General features: G+C 58.3%; 9 protein-coding genes across 9 annotated transcripts; 4 read left to right on the plus strand and 5 right to left on the minus strand.

Annotated features, from left to right (window-relative positions):
* Positions 1-78: 78 nt before the first annotated feature.
* Positions 79-2485, minus strand: J7T54_007120 (uncharacterized protein; the record flags this gene model as incomplete). Its single annotated transcript, XM_051510792.1, has 4 exons — positions 79-432; positions 487-877; positions 955-2224; positions 2287-2485. The coding sequence occupies 4 exons, from the start codon at positions 2483-2485 to the stop codon at positions 79-81; spliced, it is 2214 nt and encodes a 737-aa protein (XP_051366333.1).
* A 685-nt stretch (positions 2486-3170) lies between these two features.
* On the plus strand, positions 3171-5093 carry J7T54_007121 (uncharacterized protein; the record flags this gene model as incomplete). Its single annotated transcript, XM_051510794.1, has 1 exon — positions 3171-5093. The coding sequence occupies one exon, from the start codon at positions 3171-3173 to the stop codon at positions 5091-5093; it is 1923 nt and encodes a 640-aa protein (XP_051366334.1).
* Positions 5094-5325: 232 nt separating this feature from the next.
* J7T54_007122 (uncharacterized protein) lies at positions 5326-6020 on the minus strand (the record flags this gene model as incomplete). Its single annotated transcript, XM_051510795.1, has 2 exons — positions 5326-5957; positions 6005-6020. 2 exons carry the CDS (start codon positions 6018-6020, stop codon positions 5326-5328), a joined length of 648 nt encoding a protein of 215 aa, XP_051366335.1.
* A 154-nt stretch (positions 6021-6174) lies between these two features.
* J7T54_007123 (uncharacterized protein) lies at positions 6175-6663 on the minus strand (the record flags this gene model as incomplete). The annotated part of the gene is made up of 1 exon (XM_051510796.1): positions 6175-6663. One exon carries the CDS (start codon positions 6661-6663, stop codon positions 6175-6177), a length of 489 nt encoding a protein of 162 aa, XP_051366336.1.
* Positions 6664-8245: 1582 nt separating this feature from the next.
* On the plus strand, positions 8246-9426 carry J7T54_007124 (uncharacterized protein; the record flags this gene model as incomplete). The annotated part of the gene is made up of 2 exons (XM_051510797.1): positions 8246-8590; positions 8965-9426. The coding sequence occupies 2 exons, from the start codon at positions 8246-8248 to the stop codon at positions 9424-9426; spliced, it is 807 nt and encodes a 268-aa protein (XP_051366337.1).
* A 34-nt stretch (positions 9427-9460) lies between these two features.
* J7T54_007125 (Transmembrane protein-like protein) lies at positions 9461-10372 on the plus strand (the record flags this gene model as incomplete). Its single annotated transcript, XM_051510798.1, has 1 exon — positions 9461-10372. The coding sequence occupies one exon, from the start codon at positions 9461-9463 to the stop codon at positions 10370-10372; it is 912 nt and encodes a 303-aa protein (XP_051366338.1).
* A 430-nt stretch (positions 10373-10802) lies between these two features.
* On the plus strand, positions 10803-13328 carry J7T54_007126 (uncharacterized protein; the record flags this gene model as incomplete). The annotated part of the gene is made up of 1 exon (XM_051510799.1): positions 10803-13328. The coding sequence occupies one exon, from the start codon at positions 10803-10805 to the stop codon at positions 13326-13328; it is 2526 nt and encodes an 841-aa protein (XP_051366339.1).
* A 48-nt stretch (positions 13329-13376) lies between these two features.
* J7T54_007127 (uncharacterized protein) lies at positions 13377-14378 on the minus strand (the record flags this gene model as incomplete). Its single annotated transcript, XM_051510800.1, has 1 exon — positions 13377-14378. The coding sequence occupies one exon, from the start codon at positions 14376-14378 to the stop codon at positions 13377-13379; it is 1002 nt and encodes a 333-aa protein (XP_051366340.1).
* A 494-nt stretch (positions 14379-14872) lies between these two features.
* J7T54_007128 (Uncharacterized UPF0442 protein-like protein) lies at positions 14873-17749 on the minus strand (the record flags this gene model as incomplete). Its single annotated transcript, XM_051510801.1, has 1 exon — positions 14873-17749. The coding sequence occupies one exon, from the start codon at positions 17747-17749 to the stop codon at positions 14873-14875; it is 2877 nt and encodes a 958-aa protein (XP_051366341.1).
* Between the last annotated feature and the right edge of the window lie 1660 nt (positions 17750-19409).

The raw sequence follows: 19409 nt of genomic DNA on the forward strand, positions 1-19409 counted from the left end.
GCTTTTCTTGGTGATTCGTGCGTGCGTGCGTCTGTGTGTTTGTGCGCACGTGGTGAATGAGCGACGAGTCTCACTCGTCTAGTGACTCATCGTCCCCCAGTCTCCGTCGTTGCCACCTAGATTCAACAGATCGTAGGGGTGAAACTCGACCGACAGGGCTTCGGCTTGCTCCAGCATCTTGTCGGCCTCATTCTCCACCTCCAATGGATTGTCGTGGAAATAGTCTTCATGCGCCGTGATCTGGTCCACAACCGTAGCCATGACCGGCCGCTGGGCCATGGGAATATCGGCGAGGGCAGGCGTGTTCTCCCTGCTCTGCTGGTTGCTCCCGTATTTTACAGGCGCAACCATGTCACTGCAGTGATTCAGTGTCGTAGCCTCGATCTGATCAAAGTCGATGTAGATCGTCTGCCTCAGAGAATGCGTCATCAACTAGATAAGCACGCGGTCAGTACCCTGGCGCGAGGGTCAGTGAATGAGACCAACCTTTAATAGTTCCAAGCACACAGAAGACATATTATCAGTACATCTATTGGCTGCGATGATCCTGATCCCCCTGCAGGCTCTCTGCCACGCGACACTAGGCAAGGTGGTGGCCGGATGCGCCGCCACCAAGAACACAAGGCACATGACCGACGAGAACACAACGTGCGTTGTGAGCCAGGAACCACCAAACGGGGAGGGAGCTGGCTGCTGCTTCGCAAGGTTCTCCGCTGCCAGGATGGTCGACGACGCCACCTTGATACATGCCAGCGCGTAGTAAGACTCGGCCACAGACACCGTCTCTCCTAGGTACATGTCACGGAAATAGTGCAGATGCGGCCGGAACATGAAGATCTGGCATAGTCTAAACATGTTGTCAAGATCGGTCTTTGCGCTGTAGGACAAGAAAAAAGCAGGATTGTCAGTCATACCCCTACACACAAAACACACGTATAGGGAGAGGCAACGTACCCACGATGCTTTGGAGTTTGCCACATTTTCGACATGAGCGAGGCGACATCCCGTTTCCAGCCATGACAGGCCTCTTGCGCCTTCTGTAGCGCTAGGAAGCGGCCGCCGACTGCCCCATCGTCTTTGGAACTCGCTTGCCCACGAAGCGAAAGCGGTATGGAGAGGAGCGTCGCTGACTTTAGCAACGCTGCCGTGTGGACGTCCTCGCTGTTCTCGGCCTCGGTGGCTAGCTCCTCAAGCCTCGCGCGCGGCAGCTGGTTGGGGTGGATAAATGTAGGTAGATCGAGGACAAGGGAGGCAAGCATGTCGACGACGAGCACACCCGCCAGCAGACGGGTCCTCACTCTGCTGTCGCCAAGCACGGTCCCATCGGGTGGTGAGCAGGATGTGGACAGGAGGCCGAGGCGAAGGGCAGCAGAGCACGCTGCGCCAATGAGAGAGTGAGCCATTGAAGTCCTGTAGGATGAGAGGAGAAAGACAATGGCGCCGAGCAGAGCCGACAAGGACGTTAAGTCCTGCGCAAAGAGACCGGGTTCAGCAAGTGCTATGCCGACCGAGAAGTGTTGTGTCGCCTTTTGGACAGAGTCATCGCAACCCTGTGCGCGATGTTGTCGAGCGTCGTTCTGGTACCCGAGCGCGAGGACGAAATGAATCAGACACAGCGTGCTGCGCTCGGCCTCGGATCGAGGCGTATTCGGTACGTGTGTGTGTTGAGCAATGTCTCGCAAACATTCTTCCTGGAGGAAACAGATCATCAAATCGCCTCCATCTAGCAGAGCATCAACCAAGCTTTGATCCTGCTGTTCATAGGTCCTGTCGACTAAGTGGCTCTGGAGTGGGCGACTCAGAAGACTCGATATGAAATCAAGCCTAGACTTGGAGCCATGGGCATCAGAGGGCTGCGTTTCCAGCAGCTCGATCGATCCCGCAATGAAGGACACGTCCGAGTATGCGCCGTGAAAGGCAGGTCGCCGCGCTTCGAGGCCCGCGAAGCGGTCAGATCCTATGAGAGGTCTATGCTGTTCCTCCTTGGGAGGCTGAGGAGGTGCCGCCTGGTCGTCGCCCTTGGGACGAGGTTGAGGCGGGTCATCATTGGCAGACGAAAAGTCAAGGGAGCGCAAGCACGCGTCCAGGTCCAGCTCTGGGATCCCGCCGGGCGTCTTGTCCTTGATGTGCTGCAGCCAACCCCGGGCCTGTTGGAGGTGATTTTGCAAGGTGCGTATCCTCGACGTGGGCCGCGGTGCTGGTCTGCGGAACGCATATGTGCAATCTGAACAAGAAGTTAGGACAGAGGTGAACACAGTGTCGAAGCCGCTGCGATGTTTGACATACCTGTGCCTGATCGCCGGCACGGCTTGCAGGGCTGCGCCGCGTCACAGGCTCGCTTGCGCAGCCGGCACTCATCGCAAGCATATGGTCCTCGCCGATGCGACCGCTTGGAGACGAGGGGACCGATGGTAGGAGGGCCACGCGGACTCAGACGTGCTGTAGGCGGTGTTGCATTGCTGCTAGTCGCTTGTTCCGGCGACATTGGATACTTTCCATCAGCTGGACTCGAAAAGATGAGAACGCGTGAGGTCCCGATAAGGAAGCCTTTGTGCAAAGTCAAACGGTGATACCGTGGAGTTGCTGATGGGTCAGATCTACCGGGTAGGTAAACTCTGCCCACCCTCGCCGATATCCGGTCAGCGTCCGCTGACTTGCTGACTCGACACAAGGCAGGCTGCCATGGCCGTGACTTGTCTTCCTATTTCAGCGGTCACTAGGGTCTTAATGTATCAAGTACTTGATTAACTTATAGAACTAATAAAAATACGGCAATCCAAATTAAATCAAATTCTATATCAGTTATCCCTAGCTTGGTCTATCTCACTAGGGCTCTATAACGCTATATTGCTTTAGCTCTCATATCGGGCTAGCCTATCTTCACGTGACTAGCCCCCGCTGCATAATTGGGGAGAGTTAGGGGCGTTTTTTATTGGCTACCTTCGCTTAGTGGCGGCGCCGACCAACATCCTCCCAGCCCCAAACAACCAACTGCTAAAACAACCAAGTCGACATTCTGTCCTGCCTCTCGGACGCGCCTACTCAGTCTCCTCGAACTCGCTGAAACTCACAATCCATCGCACGCTTCGAGTGCGTCACTGTCACCGTTGCGAGCGGGCTCATGCGGTGTGCCAACGCCCCCGGCGCGACTCTGCGCGCGAGACCTCAAAATGTCCTCCCCGCGCGACTCACGGCCCTTCACCCACCATACGCCCCCAGCCAGGCCCCCATCGACGCTGCCGATGCCTGGTGAAACGACGATTGTGATCCCGATTCCTTGTATACTGAGATATAAACGCGGCAACGGTCCTTCGCTCCGACGGATCACCCTCCAGCCCGTGCACGACTCGACCGCGTACATTGTCGAGCGAATCTTCCTCCCACCGAAAGGCACAGGGCGGGATGGGCGAGAACTACCGAAACGACCTGGATACATCATTGGGTGGACGGATTTACCAGCTGCCAGGAAGGTTGTCACAGCGCGAGATGTCCTGACATATGTGTCGCCTCGCAAACTAGAGGAGTGGGAGAGCTCATTTGAGGAGGAACTGAATGCCGAACGGAGGGAGCTCAAGGCGGCGAAAGAAAGTCGAGTACAAGGGCTGGAGAAGCCTGCCGGCAAGAGAAGAGGTCGAGCGCCAAAGCATGCGGGCATTGAGAGTGCGGCTGCTGTGGTGGACGAGGACAGCGATCAGCCAGCTGGCTCTGCCATGGCGGTAGGCGGCGCGATGCTCGCGACACCGAGGAGGAAGGCAAAAGCGCAGCCATTCGACGACCCATGGGGAGATGAACCAAGCCGGGAGGCTACGGAGCTACCCACAGAAGATACGGACACTTCGGGGCGGAACCATGGGTTGCTGGGTGAAGAAGCTGCGGACGATGGGAAAGCTGCTTCAGCTACCAATATTGAAGGACAGACCGTGAGCCAGCAAGGAGTCGAGGATGACAGCGACGAGGAGGACGAAGAGTTATCGACACGAGCGCTCGCGCGCGAGCTCTACCGGAGAGGGGTGGAAGCTATGAGCCAAGCTGTCGGGCTGAATGGTGCTCGCGACCAGCAGGTAGCTGTCGAGGACGACGAGGACGACGACAAGGCCGAATTCTACGATGCGCCTGAGACGGCCGACGACGCAGGCAATGAGATCAAGCATGAGGCGGTCGATGTGGAATCGCAAATTGGGCGTGTACCGATCAGTACTCTGCCCAGTGTCGAGACGACGCAGGCTCAGACAGCAACGCCGGCTGACACCAACGGCGCGGCCACTATGGAACGACCGCACCACCAGTCGGGTTACCCGCAATGGGTTCCTGTCGGGTCATCAAAAAAGCTATCACAAGCTCATGGACTGGCGGCACAGTCGACCTCACAATCCTCCGCCTCGCCCAGGCTGCCTCCTCGCTCTGCAGAACAAGGCTCATCGTCGGCTAAGAAGAGCAAGTCAAGAGGCAGTCTCGATATGAAGACACCAAGGCACAAAGCGCGCAAGCCGTCCAAGTCCTCCCCCGCGTCCGGGAGCAAGAAGAGAGCAAAGTCCACGCCCCGACCGAGGTCCTCCGCCGCCCAGACCCCCATCCTCGTCAACGGCGCCCAGGAGTGGGTCGTCAAAGAGATCCTAGACGACGAGACGTACCAGGTCGAAGACCGTGGGCTGGTGCGGTATTTCCAGGTGCGTTGGGAGGGGGACTGGCCACCAGATCAGAACCCGACGTGGGAGCCGGAGGACAACCTGCCCGCGCTGCTGGTGAAGCGTTACTTTAAGAAGAGCTACTCGCGGCTCCCGCCTGCGGCGCGCAAACGGAGGCGAGAAAGGGCGTTGCTGAGGGCGAGTGGGAGTGCGCACTTTGTCAGTGTCGGGGATGCCTTTGCCGGGGAGCTGGGCGAGGCGGATGCCTCTCATGACGCGGGGAGCGGAGGCACTGGGACGGCTGAGTATGGGAATGGACGTGAGTACGAGCAGGACGAGCCTATGGTCGTGGACGATGCCGGTTCGCCGCACAATGCCGGTTCGCCGCACAATGCGAAGCGACCACGATTCAGTTTCGACATGAGTGGAGGCGTGGTCGTGGGACCATGGGGAGGTCCCAACTCTTGATTCAAGCGAGCATAGCATTGCACACTTGTTGTGTCATTTCGGGCAAGGCGTTATTGTGGTTAGGGGAAAAAGGGCTGCATGAGTACCGTAGGCTTATAATAAGCAACTATCTACGAGATCTTGCCTCGCCTATCCAGACACATGTAGATCAACGCCGTCGCCCTTTGATTCCTGCCCTCCAAGTATCTCCCGACGCCAAGTCCCCAACACTACGAAAATGCAACGGCAGAGCTCAGACGTCAATGGGACAGTCAGGCAGCCTGTCCACGACCTCCGGCGGAATGCGCCGAGTGCGTCGATGCACGGCCATCTGCTGAGCAGCCGTCAGGTACTGAGTGCACACCTGGCTCCCACAGTCCCCCTTGCAGGTCATTGCGTTACTCCCCGTGACCTTACGACGATGCGCCGCCAGCGTACCGTACCAGGTATGATGGATGAGGTTATTCGTCAGACCAGCGTGGTCCGCAAAGAAACCCTCCCAGGCAGCCGCCCACTCTCGATCAAACATTGTCTTCTGGATAGCGTCGTACTCAGCTCTCCTGTCCTCTGGAACCTGCCACGTCCAGGCCTTGCGATGGAAGAAACCTGCGTTTTGTATCATGGCGCGGCGGGTGCGCGTGGTGCGTCCGGGCAGGGGACGATGAAAGGGAGCCAGCTCGCCGTATTCAACGGCGTCGGGGTTCCAGTGTCTACTCTCGGGCCAGTCGGTCATGTAGACGGTGGCCGCGAAGCGCTGGCGTAGATGGTTCATATGCACGTGTGCGACGACACCATTGTCGCGCAGTGGCAAGGGGAGACCGCGCGTCATGTCCAGGACGCTATTTAGAGACGGTCCGGGGGACTTATCATCGTCGTCCTCGTCTTCTGTCAGGGCGACATGGTGAGTCCCATCCTGTGCCGGTTTGAAATACGTGAAACGTCCGGCATATATGGCTTGGGCAGCGTGGTAAGCGTCAGCAACGGTACGAAATTCGACGCGAAGTAGCTGTCTCGTGGCGTCGTAGTGGGCTTCAATAAGAGAATCTGGACCGAGAGACGCGAGAATGAAGCCAACAGCCCCCTGAGGGAACCCCGACGCCTCCTAGGTGCGGGTGTAGCCCTCGTCGACCATGCGCTCGACAGACTGGGCGAGTGCCTCTCGTGGACAGCGGGGCAGATCCTGGACGTGTAGTTGATAGGCGACCTGGTCAGCGCCCTCGAGGAAGGCGGGGTATTGTCGGCAGTGCGCCACGTAGAGGCGCGCGTCGTCGGGATCGTAGAAGTTGATTGCCACGGTGTCGAAGTGGGCGTCGTCAGGCTGCCCTAGGAGTTGGGGGCAGCGGAAGACGTCCACGAGACCGACGTTGCTGCGGACAGCTTGCAGGACCTGGGTGGTAGGACATGTTTCGGGGACGTAGTTGAGAAGGACGCGGCGGGAGATGTTGTCGGGCAAAGTGGCCAGTGATGCTTCGAAGGGACGGTCGTGAAGGATCGATTGTTCATGCGGTCCAGCTTCGATCACGACGTGGGCCGGATGTTGGACGGGCTTGGAAGCTTCATTGTGTACTTGTTCGGGTGCTGTGACACGCATCTTGCTGGTAAAAACTTGCGATGTCTGAAAGGAGCAAGTTTGATGAATCTCGTACTCGTGAGTAAGCTGTATGGTCGTGACTCGTGAGGGCTGGGTACGTCGCCAGGTTCCTTGTGTCCGGTGGAGACATCAATGAAGAGGATGGTGATGTTCAATGAGCATTCCTAGAAGACTTTACCAGGTGCTTTATGAATTTTCGGAACTGATGTAAGTTGGGAGAAGCGCTCGCTGAGGCGAAGCAATATGCGGTGCCTCCTTGAAGAGCAAAGGGAGCTGAGCAAGTGGTTCTGTGGAGAGAAGGCATATGAGGTGAAAACACGCCAGCAAGACGATGAGATGTACAACTGGGCTGCGCATCCTTTGACCTTGCTCTGGCGCTGAGTCCAGAGAAGACTGGTCGGGGGATGTCGTATGAGTCGGGATGAGGTGTCGAGGATTTGGGAGGCAGCGGCTGGGCTTCTCGAAGGAACAGGGTGAGAATGGACTGGATGCATGAGACAGTTCATATCTTGGGAGTCAAACAGTGAATCTGACATCAAACCTGTTAATGTAAAAGATAAGTAGACGAGCTTGTTCAAATTGCCCGGCAGTGTGTTCTCCGATTCACCATCAATGCATCCTCCCGCCCATCCGCACCGTAGCAGGTTAGACAGAAAGCAAAGGGGCTCGCTCTCACGCAATAGTTCCAGAGGCTGGTTCCAAGCTCTGATGTTTTTTTAAGACGGAACACAAATACGTTTATGAACATGAACTCGCTGCTCTGAACGCCCTTGCAGAAAGCCAGTGTACAGACCAACAGTGACGCAGCTACTAACTTAAGTTGGTGCCCCAACCACCGAGGTAGACTCCTCGCGAAACGAGTCAGCATGCGTCCAAGGTGTGCGGCTTCCATGAGGGGAGACCTTGTTTTTTCCCGTATTCTAGGGCGGCTACGTACTGTCATCATCCTTATTAGCCATGGAGCTCATTGTGACTTTTGGACTTCTGGTTTGATTTCCAGGAGCGAAGGCTTCCCCTTTTTTAATTAAGCCCACGTGCTTCCTACCCTCGGACCCGTGACCTAAGTTCACATTGAACATGAACACAATTCACTAGGCAAGATTAAACTTTGTACTTGGTAGCCATAGCGCAATTGATGCGACCACATTATCAGGGATCCAGGGGCGATCCGTGCCTTCGGAGACAAATCAGGCTCCGCCCAGCCACCCGGTGAGGGACGAAGAAGAGGGGGTCACCACGACCACCACGATTGACCCGACCGCGACGTCACCGTGCAAAAGCCATTGTCGGATTTCCAAGGCCATTTTCCCATCGAGGTCGTGCGACAGGGGTGATCATGCACCAGCAACTGGACAATCCAATGTCGATCCGCCATAGTCAGATCGTGATGTGATGTGGCCATGACGTGCATGCGTCGCGTAAAGTGGGATCTTTGCTCCGGCCCTCAGGAAACTGCGTCCAGCATAAAGACAAGGCGGTGCCCAGCCGCCCTGGCGCGCGGCTTCGCAGTGATTCTTGCAGCGAGGCGATCTTCATCACACATCACAGCCTGAGCCCATCTTCAATTCAAGCATACCCCAGCATGCCGCCCTTTGCGCCCTCCCCGACAGCGCCTGATGCGCCCACTCTCGTGCAGCGCCAGACCGAGGCCACCGTCACCGTCTTCGCAGACGGCCCCTCGGGCAACGGGCACTACCTCACCGGCGGCGCCATAGCGGGCATCGTCCTCGGCACCATTGCCGGCACGCTCATCCTCCTCTGGCTCATCAAGTCGTGCATCAACTTCAACAAACCCCTGGGGGAGCCCGTCGAAAAGGTCCGCTACGAGCCGCCCAGCCACCACCACCACCACGGTCACCACCGTCGCAGCAGAAGCTCGAGGCGGAGGAGCAGCAGGAGGCCAAGCAGGGCGTCGGTGGAGGATGATGTGATTGATGGTCCGCCCGCGATCTACTATACGGAGGCGGAGCGAGGGCAGAGGGCGCCCAAGATTGTGTATGATTCGAGGGGGAGGCGGTATAACTAAGTGGTTTTGATGGGCGTTCATTAGGTCTTGGCAGTCAAGCAGTTCAATTCCAGACAACTATACTATTGTTATCGTGTCTGCAGGTCTTAGTTGGGGCCGTGAGTGACGGACGGACGGACGGACGGACGGACGACCGGCCGGGAGGAGCCGGAGCCGAAGGCGCTGCAGAAAAGCGGGTCTTTCCGGAGGAGGCCCGGCGTCTTGGGCGCTGGCGGGATTTGTGACCTCTTTGGGTAAGGCATGTTTGCTCCATACACCAACACTGACTCACATAGGAGCTCAAGTGTCCATCTGCTGTCCACAGCATCAGCACTAGCAACAATGGCAAACGCGTCTCGCCCAGCGTGGCGGCAAAATCCGTCGACGATGATTCTTCACCAGCTATTCCCTTGCTATGGAAGCCTTTGGCAGTAAACGGTCCATTGCCGAACGCCGAGTCTCATCCGCCCCAGTTCCCATTACGCGATGCGAACCCTCAGAAACCTCCCGACTGGCTCGTCGACATGGACACCAAACCCCATTCAGCCCGGCTACAATTTCCGTGGCCCAGCATGACGTGCGGATCTTCCCCAGTGCGACGTCTCGTCTTTGCTTTCAAATACCAACATGCGCGCATCTCCGCGGGTCCTCGAGGAGACCTGCTATCCTCCTCGTTTGCGCCCGCTGTCCTGCGACTGCACCTCGATAGCGACGCCACGAGCCAATCCCACCAGGCGAGGATGATCTGCAAAGCCTAGATAGAGGCTAGCCATCACCCACTGACAGAACACCATGGTATCGAATCCCCGGACATGGTCCTTCACCATCGACCGCTACATCAACCCCTTTGTCCCTCCACCGCCATGGCACCTCATCCCATCTCCCATCGCCCGCTTCCTGGGCCACCGACCGCCAGGCTATACACCGGCCGAGGTGGGCAACCTCCAGCCCATCTTCTGGGCCTTTATCGGCATCTTCTGCAGCGTCGCTCTCATCGAAGGCGTGAACATGCACATACCGTCCTTCCAAGCCAGAGACGCCCCCCTCATCGTCGGCTCCTTTGGCGCCGCCGCCGTGCTCGAGTTCTACGCCATCGACTCGCCCCTCGCCCAGCCGCGCAACGCCATCCTCGGCCAGCTCATCTCGGCCTTTACCGGAGTTGCCGTCTGCAAGCTGTTCCTGCTCGGCGACTTTGACCACCTTCGCTGGCTGGGCGGTGCCATTGCCTGCGCGGCGGCCACGGCTCTCATGGCTCTGACAAAGACTGTTCACCCACCTGCGGGCGCGACGGCCCTGCTCGCGGTCACGGATCCCGCGATTGTGAATCTGGGCTGGTTCTACCTGCTCGTCATCCTGCTGGGGTGCATGCTCATGCTTATCGTCGCCATGCTCGTCAACAATATTGGTCGGCGGTTCCCGCTGTACTGGTGGACGCCCGAGGATGTTGGGCGCAAGAAGCCCGGGCAGCGCCCCATGTTCGAGCGACGGGCCAGCTCGATCAAAAATCAGCACCGCTCACCGCACGACAGCGAGAGTGAGAAGGGGGATGTGGAGGCGGACGCTGGCTTGCCAGGGGGTGAAGAGTCGCCAGACCTTGAACAGTCCGAGGTGATCATCCGCCGGGGCCAGGTGTCCGTGCCAGAGCACATGTATCTGACGCAGGAAGAGAAGACGCTGCTGGAGATCATGAGCCAGCGCTTATAGGCGTGCCTAATGGAGCTTGCATACAATGGAGTTGGGGGTTAGGTCACTTACTTTACTCTCATTACAAGGGACTCTGTATATATATGTAAGCATAGACCAACAGAAGAGAAAAACGCATAAAATGTCCTCCAGTCGGTCTACGAGCCATTAACCCGCTCATGTGTATCCTGCATGTAGCGATCGGCATCGTTCTTGGTCGTTGGTCGGGGTCCCCCCGCATCATACCATTCATTCACCGTCGAGTCATCCGCCGACGCTTCACTTGGCATCGTCCGCAGCGCCAATGAACCAAACAGCTTGACTCACCCGGTCAGCCCTACGACCGATGAAGTATCCACTCCAGGCCATATATAAGTGCAGCGACAGCGTAGATTGAAGAAGGGTCAATCGCTTTCCTTCAGAGGACCTCCTCTCCTAAACGCGCAGTCAAATGGCGTCGACACACCAGCCCCAGGGCGCGACCCCTTGGTTCCTTCAGTCCAACGCACCCGTCCTGCTTCCTACCTTGGACGCGCTGACCTATTCACGCGATGACTTTGAGGCCTACATCCGCAAGGACCTCGCCTCGCGCCATGACGGCGACCATGTCACAATGGATGACGACCACATGCAGCAGCAGCCTACAGAGGCGACATCAGAGTCGTTCACCTTGCTCACCCCGTCCACGACAACGGCAGCCGACCTGGCCAGGGACGTGGACAGGATGAAAGTCGACGCGACGCGCACAGAGGAACAAGCCAAGACGACGACGGGTCACCCCTTCATGGACGCCCTGCTCGACAACACGGATAAAGACGAGGAGCAGCACACCCTCAGCCTGGAGAACAAGATGTTCACCGACAATGGCGATATCACCAACGCATCCACCACGAACCCGCTCGTCGACCTCTTCGCCGAGCTAGAGGACGTCGTCACCGGCCCGCGCCTTAACGACCTCCTCCACGCAGCATGGGCGCACGACCCCCTCACCACGCTCAAGGTCATCTTCAACGCACGCTCCATTCATCTCGGCAAGTCAAGCCGAAAGACTTTCTACCTCTGCGCCGGATGGCTGGCCACGCACCATCCCCACACCCTCGTCGCCAATCTCCCATGGCTGAGTCGGCCCGTCATCCAGAAGAAGGAGAAGAAGGACGATGACGACGCTGACCTGGTCATCGTCGAGGCCGAAAAGGACGAGAACGACCCGGCCAGGTACGACGTCCGCCATGGCGTCTCCCACGGGTACTGGAAGGACCTGCTCAATATGCTCGCCCTCGCCGCCAACGATGAGCTCCACGTGCTCTCCAACCCTTCCGACGTCCTCAACATCCGGCAGAAGAAGGAGACCAAGACGCACAAGAACCGCACCTGGTCCGCTCGCGCCCAAAAGACATCCGGCCGCAGGGCACCCACCCTCACCGCCTCCAAGTCCGAACCATCGTCCAAGCAGATGCCCGAGACCCAACGCCGCGCCAAGGACAAGGCCGCCTCGAAGCTCGCCAAGGACGAGCGCATCACGACCCGACAGGCACGTCAGGCTCGCGTGGCCAGCAAGCTCCAGAACGACCCCGTCTACCGAGCCCTCCACCTCGCCATCGCCCGCCTCTTTGCGCAGCAGCTCCAGATCGACACCGAGCGCCTCAAGAGCAACGACAGGACACTCCAAAGGGACATCTCGCTCTGCGCCAAGTGGGCGCCGAGCCACGACCGCTTTCACGACCGTCACACCCTCATTGCCACCTCCATTGCCGAGATCCTCTTCCCCGCGTCTGCCATCCATACTACTACTGCCACGACCCGCGAGGTCTACCTGCGTCACGCCCGCGAGGCCTACCGCAAAGCCACCTCGGCCCTCCGCGCCCACCTCGACATTGTCGAGCGCAACATCACCGCCCAGACCTACGACGCCATCCGCTACGAGCGCCTCCCCAGCCAAGCCCTACGGCAGTACACGCCCCAGTTTGTCGCGCACGACTACGACCGCTTCGAAGCCTACCTCGACAGAGTTGCCAGCGGACAGACCGTCATCTCCGGTGCCACGCTCCTCCCCAGCGCCATGGTCCACAGCGTCGGCGCCTACGACGACACGACGCCTCGCCTGGCCAGCGACCTCGCCAAGCTCACGCCCAAACAGCTCCTCGAGTACAGGAAGGCCCGTCTGGCCGCGCAAGTCGCCGACGGCCAATGGAAGACCCTCGTCCAACGCATCCGCGACGCCGGCACGCTACGCTCCAGCATCGCCGTCTGCGACGTGTCCGGCTCCATGGGCTCCCCCGTCTTCCCAGACGGCACGGTCCCCATGGACTCCTCCGTTGGGCTGTCCCTGCTCGTGGCGTCCGTCACTGAACCGCCCTTTGGCGGCGCCTTTATCACGTTTCACGACAAACCGACCGTGCAGAAGATTGATCTCGAGGCCCCCTTTTCCGCGCAGGTCCGTACGATCCGCCAGGCGCATTGGGGTTACACGACGGACTTTGAGGCCGTCTTTACGCAGTGCATCCTCCCGCTGGCGCGTGCGCACAAGGTTCGACGGGAGGACATGGTCAAGCGGGTTTTTGTCTTTAGCGACATGCAGTTTAACCAGGCGCGGGTCCGGAACGAGGAAAACAAGTGGACGAGCAGCCTGGAGCGCATTCGGGAGGAGTATGCCCGGTTCGGGTATGACGTGCCGGAGCTGGTGTTTTGGAACCTGGCCGGTGGGAGGGGCGGCGTCAGTCCCAAGCCTGTGACGACGGTGGACCAGGGGACGGCCATGGTGAGTGGATATTCGCAGGGTCTGCTCAAGGTCTTCTTGGATTCGGGGGGCTTTGAAGAGGAAGGGGACGAGGACGAGGCCGAGGTGATCGACCCAGTGGAGGGGGAGGATGGCATGGAGATGACGACGACTGTGAAGAAGAAACCCATGGATCCATTGAACACAGTGAAGAAGGCGATTGGGCATCCTGCGTATGCCATGCTCCGCGTCGTCGATTAATAGCATGGTAATACAAAGCAAAGCACTCGGGGTATCTTGTACGTGTCCTCAAACCCCCTTCACCAGCGCCCCAACCATCTTGAGGAACCTCTCTCTATACTCCTCCGGATCCGCCGTGATGCTCATGGGCCCCTTGTCCGCCACGGTGTTGAACGCCCGCACAAGACCCTCCATGGCCTTGGCCTGGCCCGCACTCTTTGTCCAGAAAAAGTCCAGCACGACAGCACGGTACGTCCACCCATCCTCCCCCCTCACGCCCTCGCGCCAACTCCCCACGCTGTCGTCGTCGTTGTCAGTATCCCCCCTCGTCCGTGTCCGGGCCAGGAACAGTGAGTAGTCCACCGCCTGGTTCGCCTGGAGAATGTCCGTGTCCTTCTCCAGCTGCGCTAGCAACGCCGCCCGCGCACGCGCCGGCACACGCGCCTTGTCGGGGAGATCGTCCACCAGGCCTTCAATGACCTCGTCGCGCACAAGGGCGCCATTGGCGATATCTCTCTCGGGAAAGAAATAATCCTTGGGTTTCAGGTCGAATGTCTCCCACTCCTCCTCGCCTTGCAGCAGATTCTCCATGACAATGTGACACGGGGGTGCCGCGCCGAGGATCCCGCCCACGGAGTGGTACTTGGCATAGGGCATGTCGGTGATGCGCACGAGGAGTGCGTCGGGGTGTGCTTCCATGTGTTCCAGGTACGGCACAAAAAGGTCTTCCGAGAAGAATTTGTACTCAAACCTGCGCGGCAGGCTCTTGATGAGGAACCTGCCATCGCGCGTCGTGAAAAAGGTCGAGCCCGAGTAGCCCAGATTGCCTACGGGTACTAGCTCGCCCTCTTGGAAACTGCTGACGTAGTCATCCTCGTCAATGTTCCATACGTTGCTGCGAAGGGATGTAAAGTCCGCCGGGCGGAAGAGCGTGAGATGCAGCTTGAGGAGCCGAGTGAAGGCGAGGATGCGCATGTATAGCGCGAACCATAGTGATGAAGGCGAGGAGAGGGTCGGGAAGGTGATGGCCTTGGCGATGGAGGCAGATATGTGCGGCGCACGAATTTGCATGGCGGCCAATCGACTCAATTGATGGGACAACAGCTATAGTATAGGCCAAGTGATGGTGGTGATGAGGAGAAGTGCTTGCTTGAGGAACAACAAACGACCGACGTCTGCCTCTGATGAGTAGGTGTTGTGGCTCTGACGTCATGTGCGTTGTTGGTGATCAAGGATTTTACCAAGTCCAACGTCGACGAGATGATGAGTGGGCACTGGGAGCACAGGAAACAGGAAACAGGACAAGCAATCTCAAAGGAAAGAAGCGTCGCTCGCTCACGCTCACGTTCCAGATTATCTATAGTAGTAGCTGACCCACCAAAGCAGGAGAACGATAAACAACACCTTTGTTTTCTTGCCGCCTGATAATGACCAACCCAAGCAATGCAGACCTGTAACAATGCAACCCAGACCCAAACGCCGATCAAATAGCAACAAGTCGTCAAGAGTCCCGCGAGACTCGCTGTCGTAGCCAGCCCATGCTGTTCTGTACGTCTGTCCCCCTCTCAGAAGCTAAACAATCCACTCCTCCTCTTGCCCAATGGATACACAATCAGCGCGCTCATGAACAGGCCCACGCTGATGCCAATCGCCACCTGAATCACCTTTAACAAAACGTTGAACGCCGTGCCCTCGAGCCCGACACTGTGTTGTCCGCCCTTGGACGTCAAAGAGTCGGCTGATTGCACACCCGCCAGCAGTGACCCTCCCACCGCCAGACCGCTGGGCACCTGCACAAAGATGGCTGGTAACATGGCTGCCGCCGCGAGGCTGTATCCAACGGAACGCTTCTTGCGTTCGGGCTTCTTCTCTTCCATGGGGGACCCAGGACGCGACTCCGGGTCGGATCGTCTGTCCCAGCTCATGCTTGCAGCCTTCTTGCGACCAGTGAGGCGCGCCAGACGAGGCATAATGGTGCTGCTGCAGAAGTCGACACTGTCATACCACGCGTTCTGGATGTGGCGGCCCACTCTTGAGTACAGGTTTGCAAGGATGCCAACGGTCAAGGCGCCAAGCATGTTCGAGATCTCCGTGTTCCCCTTGAACACCTGACTGCAGTAACTGTTGACCGCCCAGCCGGCGAGCGACATGAGCAGCATGACGGGCGTCTGCCTCCACTTGGCCTGGTTGACCAGGCACAAGCACAGGGTGAAACCGGGGACAAACAAAAAGTGCCAGTTGCGGTTCAGCGGCTCCCGACAATCCTTCTCGCTCGACGCGTTGGGATCAATCATGCCGTACAGCGAGGCGCCAATGGTAATACCATAGCCCAGGAAGAGAGTGTAGATCAGGGCGTGTACCATGCGAACACTGCCGGCGACAATGTTGTGGCTTTGCAACTCGAGCGAGCTGCATAGAACCATGTAGCCAGGGAGGATCAGGGCGATGCTGCTCTGCGCCAGGGCGCCAAAGCAGAAGGTATCGCCGCCGTTGATCGAACCGAATGCGCGTGCCAGAAAGGATGTCAGGACAGCGGCAGAGACCTCGAAGACGTTGGCGTAGAGCTCGTTCTGAGGCGCGAGCACCAGCTGCAGGAATCCGACCAAAGAGCCCAGTAGGAACGCACACGGCATGTCGATGAAGCGGCCCTGGAAAGCAAACGGCGCCACACACGACGAGGCCACGCCGTAGAGCATAACGCGCCACGCGACGTGGTACTTGACCTTTCTGTTCATGACATCGTCGAGTCGCTGCGTCGCTTCTTCCACCCCAAGCTTGTCGTGGACGACCTCCTTGTAGATGTTGTGGACATCGCGCAGCTTCCCCAAGTCGATACCTTGCATAACCCGAACAATCTTCACCTCCGTAGTGTGAGTTGTGCTGTCGTCAAAGCTGATAAGCATGCAGCTAGGCATATACATGAACTGGGCCTCGATCTCGAGCGCACGCGCCGACATGCTCAGATACTCTTCCAAGCGATGCGTTGGTGCACCGTACAGCATGAGGGCCCTGCATAGCTTGATGAGGAACCGGTGCCTGGCGAGGATGCCCGCAATGTGTACAGTGATGCGGTACTTGTCCTTCTTGGGCTTCTTGGGGGTTGCAGACTCCTTGACCTTCTCTGCCATACGATCCGAGGAAACGCTCGAGCCGGGCGCGGCAAACATGGACGAGGACTTCATGAGTTCAGTAAGAGCGAGTGACGACGTAGAGCCATGGGCACGGTGGAGGCTGAACAAACCGCTGCTAGGACGGCCGGATCGGGCAGGCCGAGTTCGTGAAGTAGATCGTGATGCGGATGGCGAGGACTGGGCGGAAATAGACGGTGTTGCATAAGCTGGAGTCGTGCGGCCAGAACTGCCCGCGCTTCCTCCTCCTCCTCCTCCCCCAGCTCCTGATCCGGCACCGCCAGCGTTGTGGCGTTGCTCATCGTTGTAGAGCTTAAGGAGTGACGAGAGGACGCCTCCATGGTATTTCTTGGGTCGTGGGACATAGTCGAGATCAGGGTCGTCAATGATGGGAGTTGATGTGCCTGACTGGCGGCCGCGAAGCATATCCGAGTGAAAAAGATCACGCTTGCGTGTATGTGATCGAACGATATTGGCCGCCACGTCGTGGTTGTCATATGAGTCCTCCGTGTCCAGACGCTGTGGCCCATCGGCAGCTGCTGGTCCCCGATGCCGGACCGCGTTGCCTCCTCCATGTTCGCTGTCCATGGCGCCATCTAGGCCGGTGGTGAGACCCGTTGCCCTTGCGCCGTGCCTCTCAAAGGGCAGGGACTCGCCCGCATCATAGTCGTCCACTACTACTGCGGGACGGAAAGCCGATCGTCCGCGCGAACTGCCGTCTGAGACGCCTACCAGATGCTGGAATGAGGCGCCAATGTCATCCGAGTTTCTCCTAGAACCCGGGGCCGAGTGTCTCCCCAATGAGATTGACTTGGCCAGCTGATCAGCACGGAGTCGTGCATCGGTAATGGACCGAAGCACTCTCTCGTTGGCCTCTGACTCTGCCTTGTCGGCCTCCTCACGCTCATGAGGCGCATCATAACTAGTGTTGCGCCTGAGGGCGGGTCTCGGGCGGCTGGGCAAGGGACTCATGATGCCTCCTCCCGTCGGGGGAGAGTCTTGTGGTGACTTGAGAGCGGCATCCTTTCCTGTTGTCTTGTTTGGAGAAGGCTCCTGGGAGAGGATGCGGGTAAGGGCCTCGGAGAGCTCTTGGGCGTCTGGGGCACCGTGGGGGTAGGCAGCTGGCTGGAACTTGGGCGAGCCTCCAGGCGAGAGCGTGGAGAAGTCTTCAACGGCTGTCTTGTTGACACCTAGGTCGGGGTTGAGGTCGGGGTTCAGGTCGGGGTTACGCCATCCGACTCTCTTCTTTTCCTTGCGGGCCGGTGTCGTGGTGTCGCTTACACGGCCGCTGTCAGGCTGCTCGCCCGACGACATGGCGTTTACAGAGCCAACGCCGACGCGGCTTGTTGAAGAATGTTAACCGTAATGATGATATCCGAGACGTGTCTCGCGGCTCGAAGATGTGTAGCAGAGAATGCTTGTCGTCAGGGTTGGAAAGAATGATGTGGCATACCACAGGTGCCGGGTACGTCGTACGGGTGTTGTTGGGGTGGGTCAAGACCCCTAGGGAGTGCACCGTCGAGGTGTCTTAGAAGCGACTGTGAGCGGGAGCGAGGTTATGATGATGGTGGTGGTGATGGAGGACGTTTGTTGTCTGATGGACAATCGGAAAAGAGGAGCAGAGGTACAGACAGAATGGCTGATGGAGCCAGCTCGATACCTTTATTGAAAGGGTCCTTGGGCGGTAAACAGTTCTTGCAGTATCAAAACTGGAGTCGCTGGGTCCTTCCCGATCACGCTATACCACCGATCCGCTGCTAGGAGGAAGTCGCAAGGACTGGGCTAGACACTGTCACTTCTCGGAATTGAAGGCGCAGGGATTATTGTCACAGCAGAGCGTTGGGCCTTTTCTTGCCAGAAAGTTCAGGCGGTCCATCGTTTGACTAGCAGGCGCTGACCCGGCCATTGGTGCCGCCGATAAAAATCGAAGAAACCTGAAGTATTTGTGGTGCCCGCCGAGAGAGCACCGAGACAGATTGGGTTTCTGCGTGCCAGTGCTCTGCTCCGCTGTTTTGCCCTTTTTTTTGGCACGTACTGGTAGGGAAGAAGCATGCAGTCCATGGATGACAAAACCTTGATGGGAGGGGGGGGGGCTATCCTGGCTCAGCGGCGACGCGTATCAAAGCTATCAAAATCGTGAGTGAGGGCCCATAATTGCAGATCCCTCGCACGGGTTGGCGGTTGACAGGCCCTTCCTTCCAATCCCTGATGGCTGCTGCAGCGCTTTCCCGATGACGTCGGTTTCCCATAATGCCTGTGTTGCGCGTCCTGCTGGCGCACAAGTTGTCAAAATGCTATCAGCGCAGCACAGCACAGAGCCACTAATCACCAACAGCAGTGGTACTCGGCTCACTTTCACATGAAGATTGCATCACCTCTGTCCAATAGTCACTCGGGCGGTGCATCGCACAAGCGCACATGCACACACACACACCCGCCGCCGCCGCCGCCGGCATGAAGCCGTATCGGGTTCCAGTGACGGGCGCCGCCTCCCACTAGGGCCGCACCTTCCAGGGCACCCGGCCCACTGACAGCCGTGCCTGGAAAATCCTAGGTGACCCCCACGAGCAGTTGTTTGCCACAGGCCACCCGCCCACGCAAAGCTTGTCGTCACCACGAAATCTGAGTGGAGGAAAAGGCTGTCAAGTGAAGGCTCTGTACGTCGACCAGTCGTGTTCGAGAAGGCGCTGGATAGCCTTGGATGACTGGGCAGCGCAAAATCCGGCTTGACAAGTCGTCTCCAGTCGCTGTCCCTGTTGGTTTCTAATCCTGGCTCAGACGCTGGCGCTCGGACGCGCGTGCCCAAACGTTGCCGCTTGATGGGTCAATGAAAATGGCGGTTCCATCTTTGTTTGGTATCGTGGATTCGTGATGGAGACAGCGAAGAGCTAGCGGTGACTTGTCGAGATCTAGGCTGGCCCGGGACCCGTGGGTATCGTGGCCGGGAATACGACGTACGGCAGAGCAGCGCTAC

This window comes from Emericellopsis cladophorae (genome assembly GCF_022114955.1).
Source record: "Emericellopsis cladophorae strain MUM 19.33 chromosome Unknown NODE_2_length_1295279_cov_118_880017, whole genome shotgun sequence".
In the NCBI taxonomy this organism is placed as follows: Eukaryota; Fungi; Ascomycota; class Sordariomycetes; order Hypocreales; family Bionectriaceae; genus Emericellopsis; species Emericellopsis cladophorae.